The 18818-nt window shown below is 28.2% G+C and overlaps 2 protein-coding genes across 3 annotated transcripts in view; one reads left to right on the top strand and one right to left on the bottom strand.

The window, feature by feature from the left end:
• Positions 1-9070, top strand: part of LOC132922208 (transient receptor potential cation channel subfamily V member 5) — a 47684-nt gene extending 38614 nt beyond the window's left edge. The window contains 4 exon segments of the mRNA XM_060985611.1: positions 355-471; positions 6355-6458; positions 6460-6478; positions 8505-9070. Of these exon segments, the coding sequence (XP_060841594.1) occupies positions 355-471; positions 6355-6458; positions 6460-6478; positions 8505-8663 (399 nt within the window). The 3' untranslated portion in view covers positions 8664-9070.
• Positions 9071-10057: 987 nt separating this feature from the next.
• Positions 10058-18818, bottom strand: part of LOC132921219 (transcription factor AP-4) — a 33876-nt gene continuing 25115 nt past the window's right edge. Inside the window, exons 3-7 of one of the 2 annotated variants that reach the window (XM_060984102.1) lie at positions 16627-16792; positions 15821-15910; positions 11337-11533; positions 10902-11249; positions 10058-10831 (exon numbers count right to left, since the gene is read on the bottom strand). In XM_060984102.1, the coding sequence (XP_060840085.1) occupies positions 10703-10831; positions 10902-11249; positions 11337-11533; positions 15821-15910; positions 16627-16792 (930 nt within the window). In that variant the 3' untranslated portion in view covers positions 10058-10702. The remainder of the gene's footprint in view (positions 10832-10901; positions 11250-11336; positions 11534-15820; positions 15911-16626; positions 16793-18818) is intronic. The other variant, XM_060984103.1, reaches the window with a different exon arrangement.

Genomic DNA, 18818 nt, shown 5'->3' on the forward strand with positions numbered 1-18818 from the left:
TGTACATAAAACTATTCTGCTACCAATTATAAAATTAAAACATACCTAAACTAATTTTTTTCACACAACTAATGACAAGTAGGAAATAATAATATGAATAAAATTTCTGGAAAAGTGTTATGTTATAATAATAATTCTTTGAACCATATCAATTTATTTATTTTATTTTTTTATTTTTTTCAAATGAACGTAAAAAATGAATGTAGTTCAGTGAATCAACCCCGTATTATATTGCAGTACAACACAACGTTTGCGTGCATGTGTGTGTGGGTGCAGGTGTGTGTAAGAGTTATGTGTGCGTGCGTGTGTGTTTTAACTTTTTTCTACACACTACGTTTGCCGCGTGAAACGTAGTTTTGCTTTATAGTTTTCATGGTAATTGTGGCCATACTGCTGGTGAACATGTTGATCGCCATGATGGGAAACACTTATCAAAAGATAGCCGAGACTCGGAACGAATGGCAGAGACAAGTGAGTTGAATGTTTATAATATATCCTACCTGTAAATATGTAATATAAATTATTACAATTATATAGTTTAAATAAATACGTATAATATTATATAAGCAGATTAATATCTTAAAAGTATTTTGGAATACTCCGTTTAAAAGTATATACTTTTGGTATACTTTGAATATTGAATAGAAAAGTTTTTTTTTTTTGTCACCGGAAGAGGGAAAGTTAAATCTTTTTTCTACATAACAAATAAAACTATATACACATTTTGTATAAGTAAATCAAATTTCAATCATTTTTAATTTTAATATTCAAAATGTATGTTCAAAGAAAAAATGTCGATTTTACTGTTATTATTATGTATACAATGAAATCTCTATATACAGTGAACAACCATAGGGAATTATAAAATGTCCATTATATACGAAGGTACAGTGAAGATATATTATAAGCTATGTACATAAAAAAAAAATTGGTCATATTATGAATTAGTAAACATCAAAATCGTTCTTATTTATTACATATATACAATGTACCTATTTATTATAATTTATAAAAATTTAGATATTATTTATATGTATTTATTATAACTTAATTATAATTAGCTTATAAGTATGTACAATGTACGACTCTTGAAAAGTAAATAATAATTTTTGTATTACGTAAAAATATGCGATAAAAAATTAGTTATTTTGATTTTGATCGAATATATTCTGTTCTTCAGATTAGCTACTAATGCCTATCATTTTTTATTTATTTATTATTTTCCATTCTTCTTCATACGTTTCATACATCGGCTATTTGGCTAATTCAACAAATTTTCATTTATCAAATAAGATAATCACAAAGATAAGAAGAGTGGCATAGTTATTCTGAAAATGTTCACTACGACACTACCCATAAAATGTATTGCCATTTGTATAGTGTATAGTGCATGCTATAATACTCGGTGTATAGTTTCGTAAGGTAACAGTCGGTAACCTGTAGCTGTAGGTGTGCAATATAAGTACATTACGTGATAAAGTGCGGTGGTTGACTTTTAAAATGTATATACATCTCTTTTGAGGCGACGGAAGTTCACAAACTTTTCACCGCATTCGATTCGTATGACGTCCTTAGATAGTGCATTATATTCAGTGATGTACACGAAAACTTTCCGGGAACGTTAATGACTGTTGTCCGTTGGGAAAGTTTCTAAATCAGAGTCAATAGTTCTTTCAATCGACTGTTGTTTAATTTGATATCGACCATGGTATTACGATAAGTATGTATGTTATTAAAATGTGTACATCTACCTATACGTCAAGAAGGAATACACGTTAAATCTAATTACAAATGAAAAAATTTGGGATTTCTCAATGCATATTCTTGGCGAATATCAAGATGAACGTTTATGATTATGATTATACCTTACTTCAATACACCTATAATACATTATAATATTATCTACTTACTCGTCGACAATAATCGCTATTACCTATAATACAAGGTTTAATTACGGCGAATCTAATTTATTATAAAAAAACAATATTCAATAATACTAATTTTTTAATGTCAATATCAATCTTATTCTCGTGGTTCTTTTTTAAATAAATATTTTATGATATTTTCAATAAATTAGGAATTTTTTTTTGTCTGGTGAGCTGTAAAATTCACGTTACATGCTGGAAATTCTTTGTATTTTTGTAAAATGAGTGTATTATTTGTATATTTTATAGAATATTTATAATATTTATAAAATATTTTGTTTTTGGAGATTTATGATAATTAAAACTATAATTAAGTACTTACAACAGTAATCTAATAATTTTTTGGTTATCATTGATGTCTAGTAAAAGACGTTAATACCCAGGTACCCATCATGATTTACCGCCGTCCGCCGTAGCATACATAATATAGGTATTATACTATTATGTATTGTAAACTATAGATATTATAGTCACGTCAAACTCGTGGATTTTCCGAAACGTCAATGATGCATTTCACCGAATATCGCGACGATGATATATTATACCAAAGTTATAGTTGTAATAATAATAATAATAATGTACACACTCGTTCGTCGTTCCTATTGCCTATTACAAAGAAGCCACTATATGCATATTGTCTTTCGAAGTCACCGACGAATGGGTATAGTAATATTTAGTTTGTCAACTTTACATTATTATAGTCGTTTTAAAGTCGCGAACAGCAGACTCTACTACAGAAGATATACGTGCAGATTAAATTGCTATGCATTACCGCGTTATAATAATAATAATATTACATATAGGTTACCATATATTGCATTCAAGTCTTTGTTTGTGTGTGTGTGTGTGTGTGTGTGTTATATAATAACACGTAATACAGTATAAATTGTATTTACCATTTATGTTAGCTGTCAAGCACGTCTATTCTCGTCCGGTTAAACTTTTTGCAATCGTATTTGTTAGTAATTTCGAGCTCAGATAAAATAGGTATACAATTCAAACGTATAGCTACCAACCCAAAACGGCCCAAACCAGAAATTCATAATTCAAAATCTAGTTTCCGTTTCCTTTAGTTTCTATTTATTTTTACTAATCTTTTGAACTAATCAATAGTACCACATAAAGCCACATCCTATTTTGTTAATAGAATATAATCATTCTTATATACAGTAGCCGCCGCTAACAAAACTTACGTACCTATTTAAGGTTCAGTCGCTTATAAGACCAAAAATCGCTTGGAACGATCCAGACGTATCCAAATACATTGAAAAATTCAATTATGAGCTTAAATTTCGTAAAATGAAAAAAATAGTAGAAAATATACATTTTAATTAAAAAATGTTAATAAATTCATTTTGAAAAGTTATTTTTGTTGAAGTGGTTTTAATTCATATTTTATTGCATTTCACGTACGAGTAAGAAAAGGATAATAATTTTGAATGCCCGTTAAAAATATGGTCTGCAAAAGTCAGAAATAAAGATGCTCACATTTCCAGAGTCCAGATGCTTTGCTTTATTTGAAAGCTGAAAAATTAGAAGCAAAAATGGAGAAAGTTAACTTCAAAGTGACAGACAGATAATATTAAGTATATCGATAGAAAAAAGGGAAAATATTTTTTAAAAAAATTACCTAATTTTTATTTATAACACTAGCACAAGTGTATAATAACGAAATAATTTAAAGTAATAAAACACCAACAAAAAAAAACAAATTTTTTATTAAATACTATATTACATTTAATATGTTTAAGTAAATAATATGTGAAACAAAAATAAAATTAAAAATCAATTAATTTTTTGCTAGATCGCCTATAAAGTTAATTTTTTTATAACTTATAAGACACTTTATGCTGGTTCCAAAAATTTAATGTCCCTATACTTATTTATATTTTTAGTTTTTTAAATACAATATGTTTCCATATATTTGCCACGTTTATTCGGAAAAAAAATCGTCGACCTAATAATTAATATAATTTTTTTGCTTAACATTAAAACTGATTTTATCTGCAAAAGGTCATTTCATCCGAAACGTGTCTGTTCCTAATTGTTAGTTATGACTTATTATTTTAATTAATTGTAACAAACACTAATTGAGCCAGCTTTACATTTTTTCTAACTTTACCTTCAATTACATTTTATTTGGGATGTTAGATTATTAGATTAACATTTTTTAATTATACGATTTAAACACGCCAAATTGAAAATTTCAAATCACTTTGATATTGTATTTGTATAAATGTTATTATTAAGTAAAAATCTTTTCTCTTGCTAGTATTTAAGATTCTAAGCAAAACAATAAATGTAAGGATTTATAATGATGTGTTTTTTTTTTCTATCATCACATTTTGGAACAGTAAAATTCTTTGATTTTCAAAAATGGAATTTCTTGATAACAAATTGAATATAATTGATATTTTAGGTCAAAAATAAAAAATTTTCAAGCTCTCAGAAGTTAAAGAAAACAGGAATTTATAAGCAAATCCAATATTTGAAAAAATCAATTTTGTTTTTTTTTTTGTGTAACTTGAAAACAAATTAGGTACTGTAGATACTTGAAATGTTCATCAAATGTGAATATAACCATTTATCATATACAATAAAAATTGAAAATTGAATGCAAGATCCCACAAACATTGCTCTTACATCTGTACACAATTATAAAAAATAAATTGTCACAATTTTTTTAATATTTATTTTAAGTTAAAATTTAGACAAAGTTCGTCAAAATTGCAAAAAATGCAAACTATTTTATAGTTATTAATTCATTAAAACATTTTTTTTTTTTATAACCAAGTTTTGAAAATGTACCTAATACAAGTTTTTATAAGTAGTTCTTATTATAACGTCTTAAGCCATAAAATCTAAAAATGTATAAAGACATGTTTGATATATTTATATTTTAAGATATTATTAATTTATACTAGTAATTAGTATACTTCATATTTTTACTGTTTTGCAGTACTTTAAGATACTATTAAATTAAATTCAGTTACCTATATAAGTTGATATAATATGGTATAAATATAACATATTAACATATTATTATAATAATTATATAATAAATGCAATATTTCTTATTATATTATTTATTTTTAATATCCTACCTACTGGCTACTATAATACTAAAAGTAAAAATTTATTACTTTAATAACTTTATCAAATACCTACCTAAACATATCACTTAATAATATAGGCTGTCAGACCGGTGAGTGGTGACACGTCGAAATACCCGGTACAGACCATCACCGCTCTGAATAATTGTTTTTCGTATACAATTATATAGTCGATATAGACACCATTGAATTGGCTCCCAATTTCGGGTAAATATGAAGTTGACCCTCGAATTGACTCCCGAAAAATGAATATTTGAATTGGCCCCCTAAACTGCAAAATATGATTATTTAACAAGGGGTTCTCATATTATACGCGTTTACTTTTATGTCATTGGCACTTTGCACTCAACTACTCAAGTATAGTCAGCGCTGGATATACCTATATTTATATATTAAATTTAGTCTTATTGTCTTAATCATCGTAATCTACTACAATAATCGAATATAATTGATTTCTATACACTATTTTTATTTTGTTGTTAATATTTGGTGACCAAAATAGCCGTATTAGGCCATTAGTGAACACTTTATTAGTAGATACGCTATCTTCATGCAAGTAAAAAGTTCTATTTATCTGTAAAAACCGTAAAACAATACAAAAACCTACCTATAAATAAATAATATTTTAAAATAAAACAAAAAAGCTATTTCGTATAAAAAAATTCATACTAATAAAATACATTAAAGTGTAAGTTCCCACGAATAATGTTTTTACATAACAAAATAATTAAATTAACACCTTATTTTACATATTTATCGTTTAAATAAGTAATTTCGTCATAATTGGAACTTAAAATGTATATAAAAAATAAAAATAATCATCTTAATACATTTTGTAGATCTTATGATTTCAGTATATGAAATACTTCTATAGAATCTTGTGTTAAATTTTCAAAACTTATACAAAAAGTAAAATTTTTATAAATGCAATTTTTCGCTATGGTAACAAAATTCGTTTTTAAGTGCGTTTGGATTAGAAATAAGTATCTACTCTATTTTATACATTATTATTTTATCACATTTAAGTATTGAAAAAAATATATATATAAAATATTTTTAAATATGAAAAATTATTTCATAGGTACTTTGTCAAGTTTGTGATGGTTTAATCTATCAACACCAATTTAACGTAATATTTCTAAAATATATAAACATTATAACACATAATTTAATACCATAATAGGCATATTAGGCATAATAGTAATAACTAATGGAATAATGAAACCACCTGAGTTCGGGTGTATCTATCATTGTATCCACTTTTGTCTTATTAATAATAATAATACCTTAATCTTGCGTTGTCGCGATATTTTCAGTGGGCTCGGATTGTACTGGTGGTAGAGAGAGGGGTCAGCCCATCGCAAAGGCTCAAAAAGCTCATGTACTACTCACAACCGATGTCAGATGGCCGAAGGGCGTTGGGTTGCGCTCAATCAGACGGTAAGCAAATTCCTGTAAAATTAAAACGCTTCTACCTACGTCCTACATGATACAACTGATTAATTAGTATATGCCATATATGCATAAGCGGCGATCGCTGATCAAAGGAGGAGATTACAGAGGATTGTCTCCTTGAAATAATTCCTCCTGTCCCACAAAAAATAGCATTATATACCATTTCCTACGTCAGTTTTCGACAATACTGTCTTTCTCGAAAATTACCTATATAAATGAAACAAATAAATTGAAGTATGAAATTTTATTAGGTACATATTTAACACTTTTATAGTCAGTGGCGACGCCAGGGACGGGCAAGGTAGGGCCATGGCCCTACTCGAAAATGTCTGGCCCTACCACTGGCCTAACCTTTGACATTATAGTATAATCATTTTTAATTTTTTTTTGTGGCTCGACTTTATAATTGTTGGCCTCCTATTGGCCCTACCTGGAAAAAAATCCTGGCACCACCACTGATAGAGTAATAATTATGTATGACGTCTATATTTATAGTGTTCAATTACAAAGCGTCTGGGTCGAGTTGGTTAGTGTAAAAATAAATACTAATCAATTTGATGTTAGTAATGATCATAATTTTATTTTTATTTCATTTCCGATTTCAAACTATTTAGTTGTTACTTGTTACCTATATTGTTTTCTTACGGCAGCCACTAGCAATGCAAAATATCATCGATTGGGCCAATTCATGATATTATTAAGTAATAACTAATAATTAGGTATTAATTATTAAAGGCATTAGTATATAAATTACCGATAGGAGCTTTAAAGTCAGCGCTCATTATTTCCTATATTGACTGATTGTACCACCAATAATCTAGATAATTTTATTAATTATTTTTACTAACAAACTCGAATAAAAAAAAATTCATTCAGAAAAAAAGATGAAGTTCACATTTTGAATTGTGACCTCGTCCACATTTTCAAACAAACTATCTAAGGTTTAAATTAATTAACAGTGCCTAATGCTGAACTACACTTTAATAAACACAATATTGTTTTGTCTAAAATCTAAATACTATAACGACGTATTAAATATTTAAAACAAATAATTTGGATACAATTTATGTTACTATAATCTGATATCATTTTATGTGTATGTGCGGATTATATGCAAACAATCAACTTTATGTCTTTATTAATGCATATTGTACTACATTAACTTTGGCTGTTCAAATTGTGTATTTTTGTTTAATTTTTTGTTGAATGTGACACAACCATTAACACAATCCACAAACGTGAATAGATCAGGAAATAGGAAGAATTTTTTTTGTTACAATCGCATCAAGAAACCCCAGTCATTCTTCTGATAAGAAATTTAAAATTGGGATTTCACTTTCACCTATGATGTATACACATGTGCATATACTTATTTAGTTTATTTTTGTACATAATTTTGTAGGATGTAAGGAGGTTAATATAATCATTAATGCCAATAGAATGTACATAATGATGTAGGTACGTAATTAAGGTAGTATACGCACATTATACACACAACAATTTAGTTGAATATCAAACATTTGTTTATATTAAACAAATGTATGACGAGCATAATATGTGTATAAAAAAAATACAAAATAAATAAAAAGATAAAAATTATTAAATATTTTTAACTGTATTGTTACAGTCACGAGATCGAAAAATAAAACAAACAAAAAAAATAATAATAATAATAATCGCACATAATCATAATAATAATAATAAAAATAAGAGTACAAAACACAGTAAAGAGTATAAACACAATTACATAAACAATATAATAAATATACAGCAATTGAATTTATCAGTTGTCCGCACAAACACATAGATTACTACAATATATGAATTACAAGAGATTCTAAAATGGATAAAAAGTACTAATAGTAGAGTAATAGTATCTTATTAGTAACGGGTCAAAAATAATGGCCAGTATAAATGTCAGCGTACAATTCATCAAAAACATAATTCAATTTTTTTTTCTTACAGACAATATTTTAAGATTTTAATTTTTTTAAATATTTAATGTATGTAGGATGAAGACAAGGAGCAAATGAAGGAGATATTAGAAATGAAACGCATTCACAATCGCTATGTCGAAAGAATGCGTGCCAGAGACCTGAGCAGCAAACTATCGTCTTCGTGCGGAAAAAATGCAAACAATGGGACAATTAATCTAAAAGCAAATAAATAATATTTGTATAATAATAATTTAAGTCCATAAAAAATATGTACAGAATTATATATAGAATTACACATGATTATTGTATATATATATTATGTATAGCTGTATAAAATACATAAATTATATTTATAATGTATATATTATAATTAAGATACTTTCAGTAAAGATGTTGTTAGCTATAATAAGAAAAAAATAAATGAAAAAGAAAAACATAAAAACCAACAATATAAATCCTAAACGTAATGAAAAAGAAAAATATTAATTTAATCAAACATGTACAAACAGATACAGTAAAAATGTTGTCTTAAACATCTAAGAAAAATGACAAACAAAAAAGGAAAATATTAATATTTTCTGGAAAATGTTTTAATTGTCTATTCTTAAATGTAGTAAATAATTGATGAAATTTGCTTTTACTAATTTGTTTTAAATTTTCAATTATTTCTATAATTAAATAATTTGTAACTTAACAAAGCACACACTAAAGTTTATTAAGGGTCAATTTTTTCAATATAGGAATTATTTAATTTAATTTGCTTAAAACGAGTTTCTAAACTCAAAAAGAATTGATTTTATCAGTCTCCAATTCCCAAAAATCTTAATATTAATAAAATGATTATGATAATGGCGTACAACATTTACTTAATTATATTTTTTCACTCCAAATCTCTTCCTTTTATACAAAATAATACCTAATTAATTATTATAATAATACAATTATGTTTATTTAATAGTAATATGCTAAATATGAAAAACAACAATTGTTTTTCCTTGTGTTTTATTTTTAAATTTATATAATTAAATATTTGAAAGTGTATATAAATACAATAAATACACTAATTATTTTTTATTATTATTATTTTTTTTCCTTTTTTTGTAACTTTTTTGTTAAGACATAACAAAGCAAGAATACTGGATATGAATATTATAACAAAAATTATTGTATCCATAATAAGAAGAAAAACAACATTAAATTTGCTAAATGTTCAATAACTGGCCTATTGATAATTTCATTATCTACATTCAAAATATAAGAAGACCGAGGAACATATTATACGTTGTGACCACCAGGAAACAAGTATACCACACAAGCAACATTATCAACCAATCCACAAAAATTGAGTTAATTTGAATAATATGTCAAACAAATTACATAAACAAAAAACCCAAAATCAATAGCACCGATTTTTTTGTATACAAATAAAAAAGGGTGTTTTATGATTTTATAAAGACAAATATAACAAGAGAACTATATACTAAAAAAATATAATAATAATAGAATAATAATAAATAAAATTAATAAATTTAAAAATAAATATTTTATCCTATACATTACGTTTAAGTATTAATAATATTTAAATAACAATAGTATAAAAAAAAAAATGTAAGAACTTCTATTGCTATTACTGCGTATACTTTTATATTGCAAATAGTTGAGTTAAAATGTTAAATATAACAATATATTGCGAAATGAAAATTCATAAAAGATTGTTTAACAAAAAGTCTTAATATATACATAATATATATATAAAAAAAACGTATGCAAATTATACAAATATTGATTAAAAGTAAAAGAAAAATGACTTATGGAAACACAATTGGTAGTCAAAATTTTTAAACATTGAACATAATGAAGTAAATAATTAAACATAATAGATAATAGCTATTATTTTGTCATACAATTTATAATAAAACATTGAAATTTGCTATCAAACACATTTTATGTATTAATAAGAAGCCCAAAATATTATAGTTTGTTTAAACGGTATTCACTTGTGGCATCATGAGAACTAATATGTTCGTAAATATTCTAATTAGTATTTACAATAGTAAAATATTCATAAACATAAATGTAATAAATATGTAAAACATAAGTTATTTCCAATTGAGTATAATATTATATAACATGTATTGGGGAATTGTAAAGAAATCTGAAACAGAGTAAACTTTCCTTACAAGATAGTGTCTCAGACTTTCTTAAGAAAATATTGAAGAAAGAACAGATGGTTGGTGGTAACATAAACTGTACAACCTCCTTTTTAATGAAGTCACGAAGCTTGTTTGCCAACAATAACACCAGGTCTGGACGGCCGTACGGGACTGTTTGATGTTACCACCGTTGTACCCTGAGGAGTCTGAGAACCACTGTGGAACTGGAGGAAAGGGTTCATTTCCACCTATGAAAAAAAATATAGCTTAGTACATCAATTCAAATTTGAATTTAAAATTGTTCCAAATGAGACTTACCTTCAGCAATTTCTGATTGCTAGTCGCTGCGTGTTTAGTTAACGCAAGGGGTGCTTCCTGATGATCATCACTAAACAGGTGGTCGCCCTCTAGGTGTCTGATTGCTTCGACAATGGTCTCCAAATTTTGTCTGGAGGTACTGGTGAGGTAAACACGCGCGGACGGTAGTACTTGCTGTTGCTGTGGAACTGGCTCCTCTTCGACTGCTTTCAATCGATCATCTTCAGGTGCGTCGGTGGCCTCAGTCTTAATAAGAACACTGTCTTCCTCCGGCTCTCGCTGGACTACCAGATTGTCGGACTCGTTCACTTCGATAATCTCCATACCAGCTTCCTCTCCAACCACACACTGTAATATAAAAAAAAAATTGTTTAAAGTGATGAATTTCGTAAAAGATAAGAACTAAAAGTTCAAAACCCTATCCAATCCCCTTACTGTGTTTGTATTATGGTGGTACTGGATCGTAGTCTGTGTATTTTCCGTGGTAGGTTTTTGGTCAACGAACACTTCGCCTAAACGGGCTGAATATACTTTAACTTGCTCTTCTAACTCGACACGCAGATTTTGCTCTCGTTCTAATTGCGATCTTAATTCGGCTACTTCGTCAATCATGAGTCCTCCGTCATCTAAACCTTTAAATATATATTTTTATCAATAAACAAATGTCAAACAAAATAATTAATAAATTATATTTTTTTTTATATATTTTCTCATTTTCTTCTAACACATTTTACTGCGCATTTCAAATGATTACGTACATTATACTTAGAAGAACCATAAGTGATATAGTAAACAAATTAATCAGAAAAAAAATGTTCGTCCTGATAATTATAAAATATGTCAACTACATTATGCGCTAGCATCAATGAAAAATAATGAATCACAGATTAATTGACTGTATATAGGTCAATATAATTGATTTTGCCAATCAAATGCTTTATCTTCATTAATAGTAAATTAATAGATAAAAACAAATAGAAATGTTTAGAACTAAAATGAAGAAATTAACAAAATTCCTAGAAACCCACCATTATTGGAGTAGGTAGGTAACTGAAATGGAAGTGTTTTAAATATTTAAGTTCAATTGATAAATATCATTACGTACGAAAAATTCTGAGCGGAGATAGCGTGTCAATGTCCATTTTTAAGGGTATGTTATAATTTATTAATATTATCTAATAACCTACTATTAGTAATTTATTGTACTATTATTTAAAATATAATAGGTTAAACTTAGTTTTTCCGAGAAATATCGAATGTTAATTAATATATAATAATTATAACATTTATTATTATTATAATTAACTTTTAAGAAAATAATCGATTTTAGTAACATGTAAATTATATTCATTTTTATTTTTCATTAGTTTTTCCTTATCATTTTAAAAGTATTGAGAATAAAAACTCTTAACCCTCCACCACCCCACCCAAATTAGATCCAAAACAAACCATTGTAAAAGCAATATATTCATATAACGTTTCACTCAGAATCTAAGTAATATTATTTTAACATGTCATGATAATTTATTTGTAGTTTTTTTTTCCAAAGAAGCATTTTTGCCGACTCCCAAAATAATATTACGAACAAAAAAAAATGATAAAATATCTTGTCATGTGTCACTAGAATCATGTTATGGAATTCACTATAGAAGCTATATAAATAATAACATGCGTAATTTAGTTCAAAATCTTTAACTTAAAAATATAATATAATCGCTTTGTATGCAATTATTTAAATGCACTAACATCAACTTCCTAGTTCCCGTTATTATGTGTCATAAATCAAAATGTAACCACACATAATATTATTATATATAAACACAATCGTAACCCTGACGTATTAAATAGAATAAGTACAATACACCGTGCAATGTAAGTTATTTAAAACACCCCTTTTTTATTTTTTTTAATATACCTACTTGCTATTTGCAGTTTATTTAGTAATGGTAAGAAATAATATTTTGAATAATATCAGTCTAAATTTAACACTGAGAAGTATTATGGTTTTGTTAAATTGTATACGCAAAAAAGAACGATTTTAATAATAACCATTTATTATGTCGATTTAAATTATTAGTAAGATAAATAAATTTAAATCTACTTAATATTCATGACAATTACATTATACTCTTAATTATGTATACAACACACAATGAAAGTTATGTTAAAAATCTAGAAAAATGATTGATATATTTACTTAAGAGATTAAACAAAAAGGACACAAACGAATATCATCACAAATAAATTACTGTGCCTAAAACAATTCTAATGTCTGTTAAACACATTCTCACAGAACATACAAAGCAACATATTACAAGTATACCTATTAATATCTGTTGGTCTAAACCCAGTACTAATATACCTTAGTAAATTGGTTCAAACCTGGAATTGATTTCTTAAGCAAATTAGTAATTTTATAAAATATGATACATAAGTAATTATCATATAGTAAGGCAATGTACGTGATGTACAGTACGTGTATGTTGGCAAGGCAAAATAATATTGTTGGTTAAAAACGGAATTAAATTATAGACTAAATATCACTCGACAGTAACAGTCTTTTAATTTTAATTTAATTAAATAGGCAGTCAATTTTACTTGGTATTGCAATATACAAATCATAAACCATTTTCATAAATCAACATCATAATTAAATATTCAAATAATGTATGTATTTGTTTTATGTTAATGCATTTAGGGCTGAAACTATAACATTTTTTTTTTAATTGAAAAAATATCAATTCATACTTTTTTGACACAAACATTGAGAGTAACAGTTTACACGTATACCTCAGTAACTCGTTCTCGATATTGAAATTTCATACAAATATATGATGAATCGACATGTTAATATATTTATCATTACTTATTATGTAGGAACGCTGAATGAAGTATAATTTTATTATTAGAGTCGTAACTCGTAGAACTAAACATGTCATTTATTTTTATTTTAATCTCGATTATAAATCAAAAACTGTAGGTACCTACATGAACGAATTACAACATGCTATTGTCCTATATAATTTCATATTTTTAAATGTAAAATCAAAAAATACAATATTAAGTATTCAACATAAATCTAAAAAAAACATAACCATTTTAACCATTGTATAATAATAATTTTGGGTTATGTACAATTTTACAATAATTATCGTTAACAGCTGCAGCTGCACGCGAGTCCTTTTATTTACAGACACCGCGTACACAGTAATGACGGACATCTTTACACAGCGGCCGTTGCTTGTTCTAACGAATTCAAATGTGTCCATTATTATAATGTCAAGTTACTACATTATAATTCATTTTAATATTACAACAATGAACACCTCATAATTAGCTCAGCACAGAACATGAGACGACAAAACGAATTTTATGAAAACATTTTATACGTTACGTTTGAAATAAAAACGCAACCGATCGGACACGCGATACTATAATATTATATAACAATATATAGACATAATATGGTTTATCTATCCAGACAGCGGAGACACGCTAAGCGCATCTGTCTGCCCGTCGTTATAATAAGACGGCAACGATATGACATTATATTATATTATTACAAGGGTGGTTTTTGACAAGTCTAACTCCTAAAGAAGGAGAGGGCGAAAACATTTTGCACAAACATAACATCCCACTTTTTTCCGTTGATAGGTGTAATTTTCTACGCACTTTATACCAAAACATTATGAAATCATTTTTATTCATAATACATGTATTATATGTTTGGACGACTACGATGGATATTAGTGCTACTTACATGTATTTACACATAAAATGACCACTGTAGTATTGTAATGATGGCAGAAAGGGCAACGTAACGAGGAAGTTGCAAGTGTGAAGGCCGATATCGTAGATTGATGAGTGGGGAGCAAGAGGGGATAAGTAGTTAGTACCTCAAAACATCGAACTTCCGAAATTCCAAGCTATCGATTTTATATTATATTATTTTATATTTTTCCATTTATCAATTGTATGTATAATTTACTAGTATATTATCAAAAGGACGAGAATACGAGATCCCTATCCATAATAAACTATATACCTAACCGTTTGTCTAAAATATCGTCTATCAGATCATACTAAACCAAATAAAACATCAAAATAGTGACATCTAGGTTGATATTACAGTTACACCTAATATTTCCTAGCTACCGGGTATTAACAATATTTGAAAAGGGGAGAATATTTTCGAAATTAATATATTATTATATCTGTAAAATATATTCAACTAAGAAATTACAATATTAACCATATATACAAGTAATACGCAACGGTATATAAGAGCACATGAGACGTAACTTCCTCATTACTTTATTTCATGAAAATAATATGGTGTTTTCTCTATAATATTCTCCTCTTCAAATTTGATAATGGGTGTTTAAATGCGATCTATGTCCTTGAATAATTCTGCTGAGCATTCCATCATTGTAAAATAGTTTGTTTTCAAATATGCGTTTGTGTTGCTATATTTTGACGCGCCAGCTAGGACAAAGCGTTATACTAACCTAGCATGCCACAATTTCGATTTTGCTAAGTAAAATAATAATACTGTGTTAGTACTATGTAGCTTAATATGTAGACGGAAACAGTGTATCACGACAATATTACCTATTCATTCAAGAATTATTTATATTAAACAATGATATTTTCCCCAATTAATTTTGATTATATTTTGTGCTTTGTGATGAATATTATATTATTAATAAGTTCACAATTAAACTTAATAACACTAACCACCCCCCTTCTACCACTCCGAAGTTTCAACCAAACTTCCACCCTTTACGTGCGAGTGACTATTTAAATTACGGGGGCGGTACAACGATTGTGATAAATGATGATCGACGATGAATAAGGAAGCTAAGGCAGTAATGACATAAACAGCGTTAGAATACACGATGCGTCTATTATAATATTACCTGATGCGGTGCCGATCACTTGGATATTATCGGGAGATAACGCACCACTGCGATGATCACCGTCAACGTTGGTGTTCAAAATCACCACACCTACACAAAACAGACAAAAAATCATTATAATCGTTGTACTCCACCGGGTCACATTCGGATGTTTTGTTTTGTTCGGGGTTTTATGTATTTTATTATTGTTTTCTCGTTTAACGGATGAATGGAATACACATTGCACGCGCATTGCATAGACGAATAGTACCCTACACTGCAGCCGCCGTAGGCCTATAGCCCATTATAATATATAGTATATATAATATATAAACAGCGGAAAACGAGAAAAACACAATAATATTCGGGGTGAAAACCTAAAATAAAATATAATAACAATAAAAACACCTGGTTCACGCTGTGATCTCTGTCTCTCACTCACTCACTCACTCACTCTCATATAATATTATGTACAATAATAAGCAAGATCAAAAGCACGATACAAAAGAGGGATAATGCAATTTTTCCCGTGTAGAAACCTGCAAGACTACCACACGCACACACAACACTGTGTAATAAAAGCGAGTGCGTGCGTGCAGCATCTGTATGACGATAATATTATACGCAATTTAAATGGCGCGGTGGAAAAGAGAAGAATGTAAAAATATAAACGTAATAAGTAATAACCGGCAGGTGCTGCTACCTTGCCGCGCGTCGTTGACCCCTCTCTCCTCGACGCTTTACAACCAGCCGAAACCACCCGTCGTCACGGTCGCTTGTCCGCGATCCCCCCCCCATCTTAGTCAATGACGCCATCGCGTACTTACCGGTGGAGTCGTCGATTTTGCGTTTCTTGTGCACGCTGGCTGTGCTCAACAGCTCACCCTCTTGCTTGCTCACCAGCCGCTTCAGCTGACAGTTTTGCGACAAAAGTCTCGTCTTCTCCTGTTCCAGCTGGTATATGTAGTCAGCCGTGTGCTGTAGGATTGCAGCCTGCGAAAATACGAAATTTCGGATTGTAAAAATAATATAAGATGACATATAACTAATTATTGCGCATGCGCATGGTATATAATAAGTACATATTATTATTGCATTATATGAGAGCGTTATATATAGTAGAAGGGTGTAGACTTTGAATCGGCGCCTACAATACTTGCGTCACAAATTTTATTTAATAAATAAATTGTTTAGTTATTCCTCGCTACGCTTTATAAATCTTTGAAACGTCGGGCGGTCTCACGTTTGGACGGGTTTGAATAGAGAACAGTTTGTTTTTGAGTTAATGATATAATCTATTGTATTTATTAATTAACTTATACAATTTGCTGTCAGAGTGAAATAATTCTGCCCGAAAATGTATCTAAGTTACAGCTTGGATCTGAAATTATATTACAATGGGCAATGTTGAAGCGCGGTCCAACGACCAAGCTAAAAATTGTAAGCTGGGATGTTAAAATAAAATTTTAATTTTATAGCTTATCCAGACTCGTATTTTATTGCGGAGTCTCGGCTATAACTACTTGGTAGAGATACCGAGGTAGTCATTAAAGAAACCGACCAGGTGTTATTATACATTCGGCTTCTTCGTAGCTCATAGAGAATACTAAAATTCCAAGGATCGACGAACGGGTTATAGCCACAAATGTGTTGTTTTCGGCAGCTCTGTGATCTAATTTTATTTTTTGTCGTTAAATTGGAAGTGTCGAATTCTAAGAATCGTTGAGCGAGTTTGCCGCAGATGTGTTGGGTAATCTAATATCGGTAATAAAACATAATAATATTCTAATATAATAAAAAGTTAAACGACCCCGTCGGATTACTAAACAGTTAAGTCCAGATCATAAAGGTCAAAAACAGATCTAATAGCTTCCCGAAAATTGAAAGATCGATTATTTGAATGTACATCGTCAATTTACGAATGTAATATATATATATTTGCATATTACTCGCGGTATAATACTACAGTTGACCGTTGTAAAAACTAAAAAGAAATATAGAAAAATTTCTAACCATTAAACTCGAATTAAACATTGTATAGACTAGATAGTTATTAAACGCGCAATTTCATGTTGATTCCCATATCCTATATTATATTAAGTATACCAACATATTTAACAAATATTAGAAAAAATAATAACGTTTATATTTATATACCACATACCTATAACCTACGTGTAGGACGAGTCGAATATAATGTCAATCTTATCTAATAATCCAAATATTTATGTGAAAGGATATGTTACTTTTATAGTAGCAAATAATAAATTGTACAATTTATCCACCGCTCTTAATATTATAATACATCGAACGATATAAATGTATAAAACAAATAATTAAAGTATTCAAGTATGTTTAATTTATACTTAAATAATATCTACTGTTTCTTAAATAGTTAAATGTATAAACTAACTAGGTAGTTATTTCATAGAATAACGCTATTCAACACGTCATCGTCACTGTAATACATATTATTATTATAATATATGTAAGTAATACAATTCCCGGTAAAACTTCAAAATATTAATGAAACAAAAAATACGTTGTTGTTTCATCATAAAACAATAATTAATATTGATTTATAATCATAATAAAATATCAATTTTGGTGTCAAGGATAGAACATCGATAATAATGATATAGCTGACTTGCGTCAACGAAAGTTACAGAGACGCAAGTTGCTGGGCAATTTACTAAAAGTATCGTTTTTAAACAGCCCTTTGTAATCACTCGAATTGGAAAATTATTACCATATTGATAATTATTTGATATATTATGTTCAATTTTATATAAAGTAATAATTATTTTCTATGCACGTCAAAACACATATTATTTTTAAAAACATATTGGAGACTTTTGTATTTACACTATAGACCGCAGCACAATAGCTAGTATACTAAAGCGTAGTATAATATCATAAACAGAAATTTCTATTGGGATGGGGTTTTTATATTAAATGTGTAAATATATATATGTGTGTGTATTTTATATATTTTAACACTCAACTACCCCATGATGTA

This window comes from Rhopalosiphum padi, chromosome 2 (assembly GCF_020882245.1).
Source record: "Rhopalosiphum padi isolate XX-2018 chromosome 2, ASM2088224v1, whole genome shotgun sequence".
Taxonomy (NCBI): Eukaryota; Metazoa; Arthropoda; class Insecta; order Hemiptera; family Aphididae; genus Rhopalosiphum; species Rhopalosiphum padi.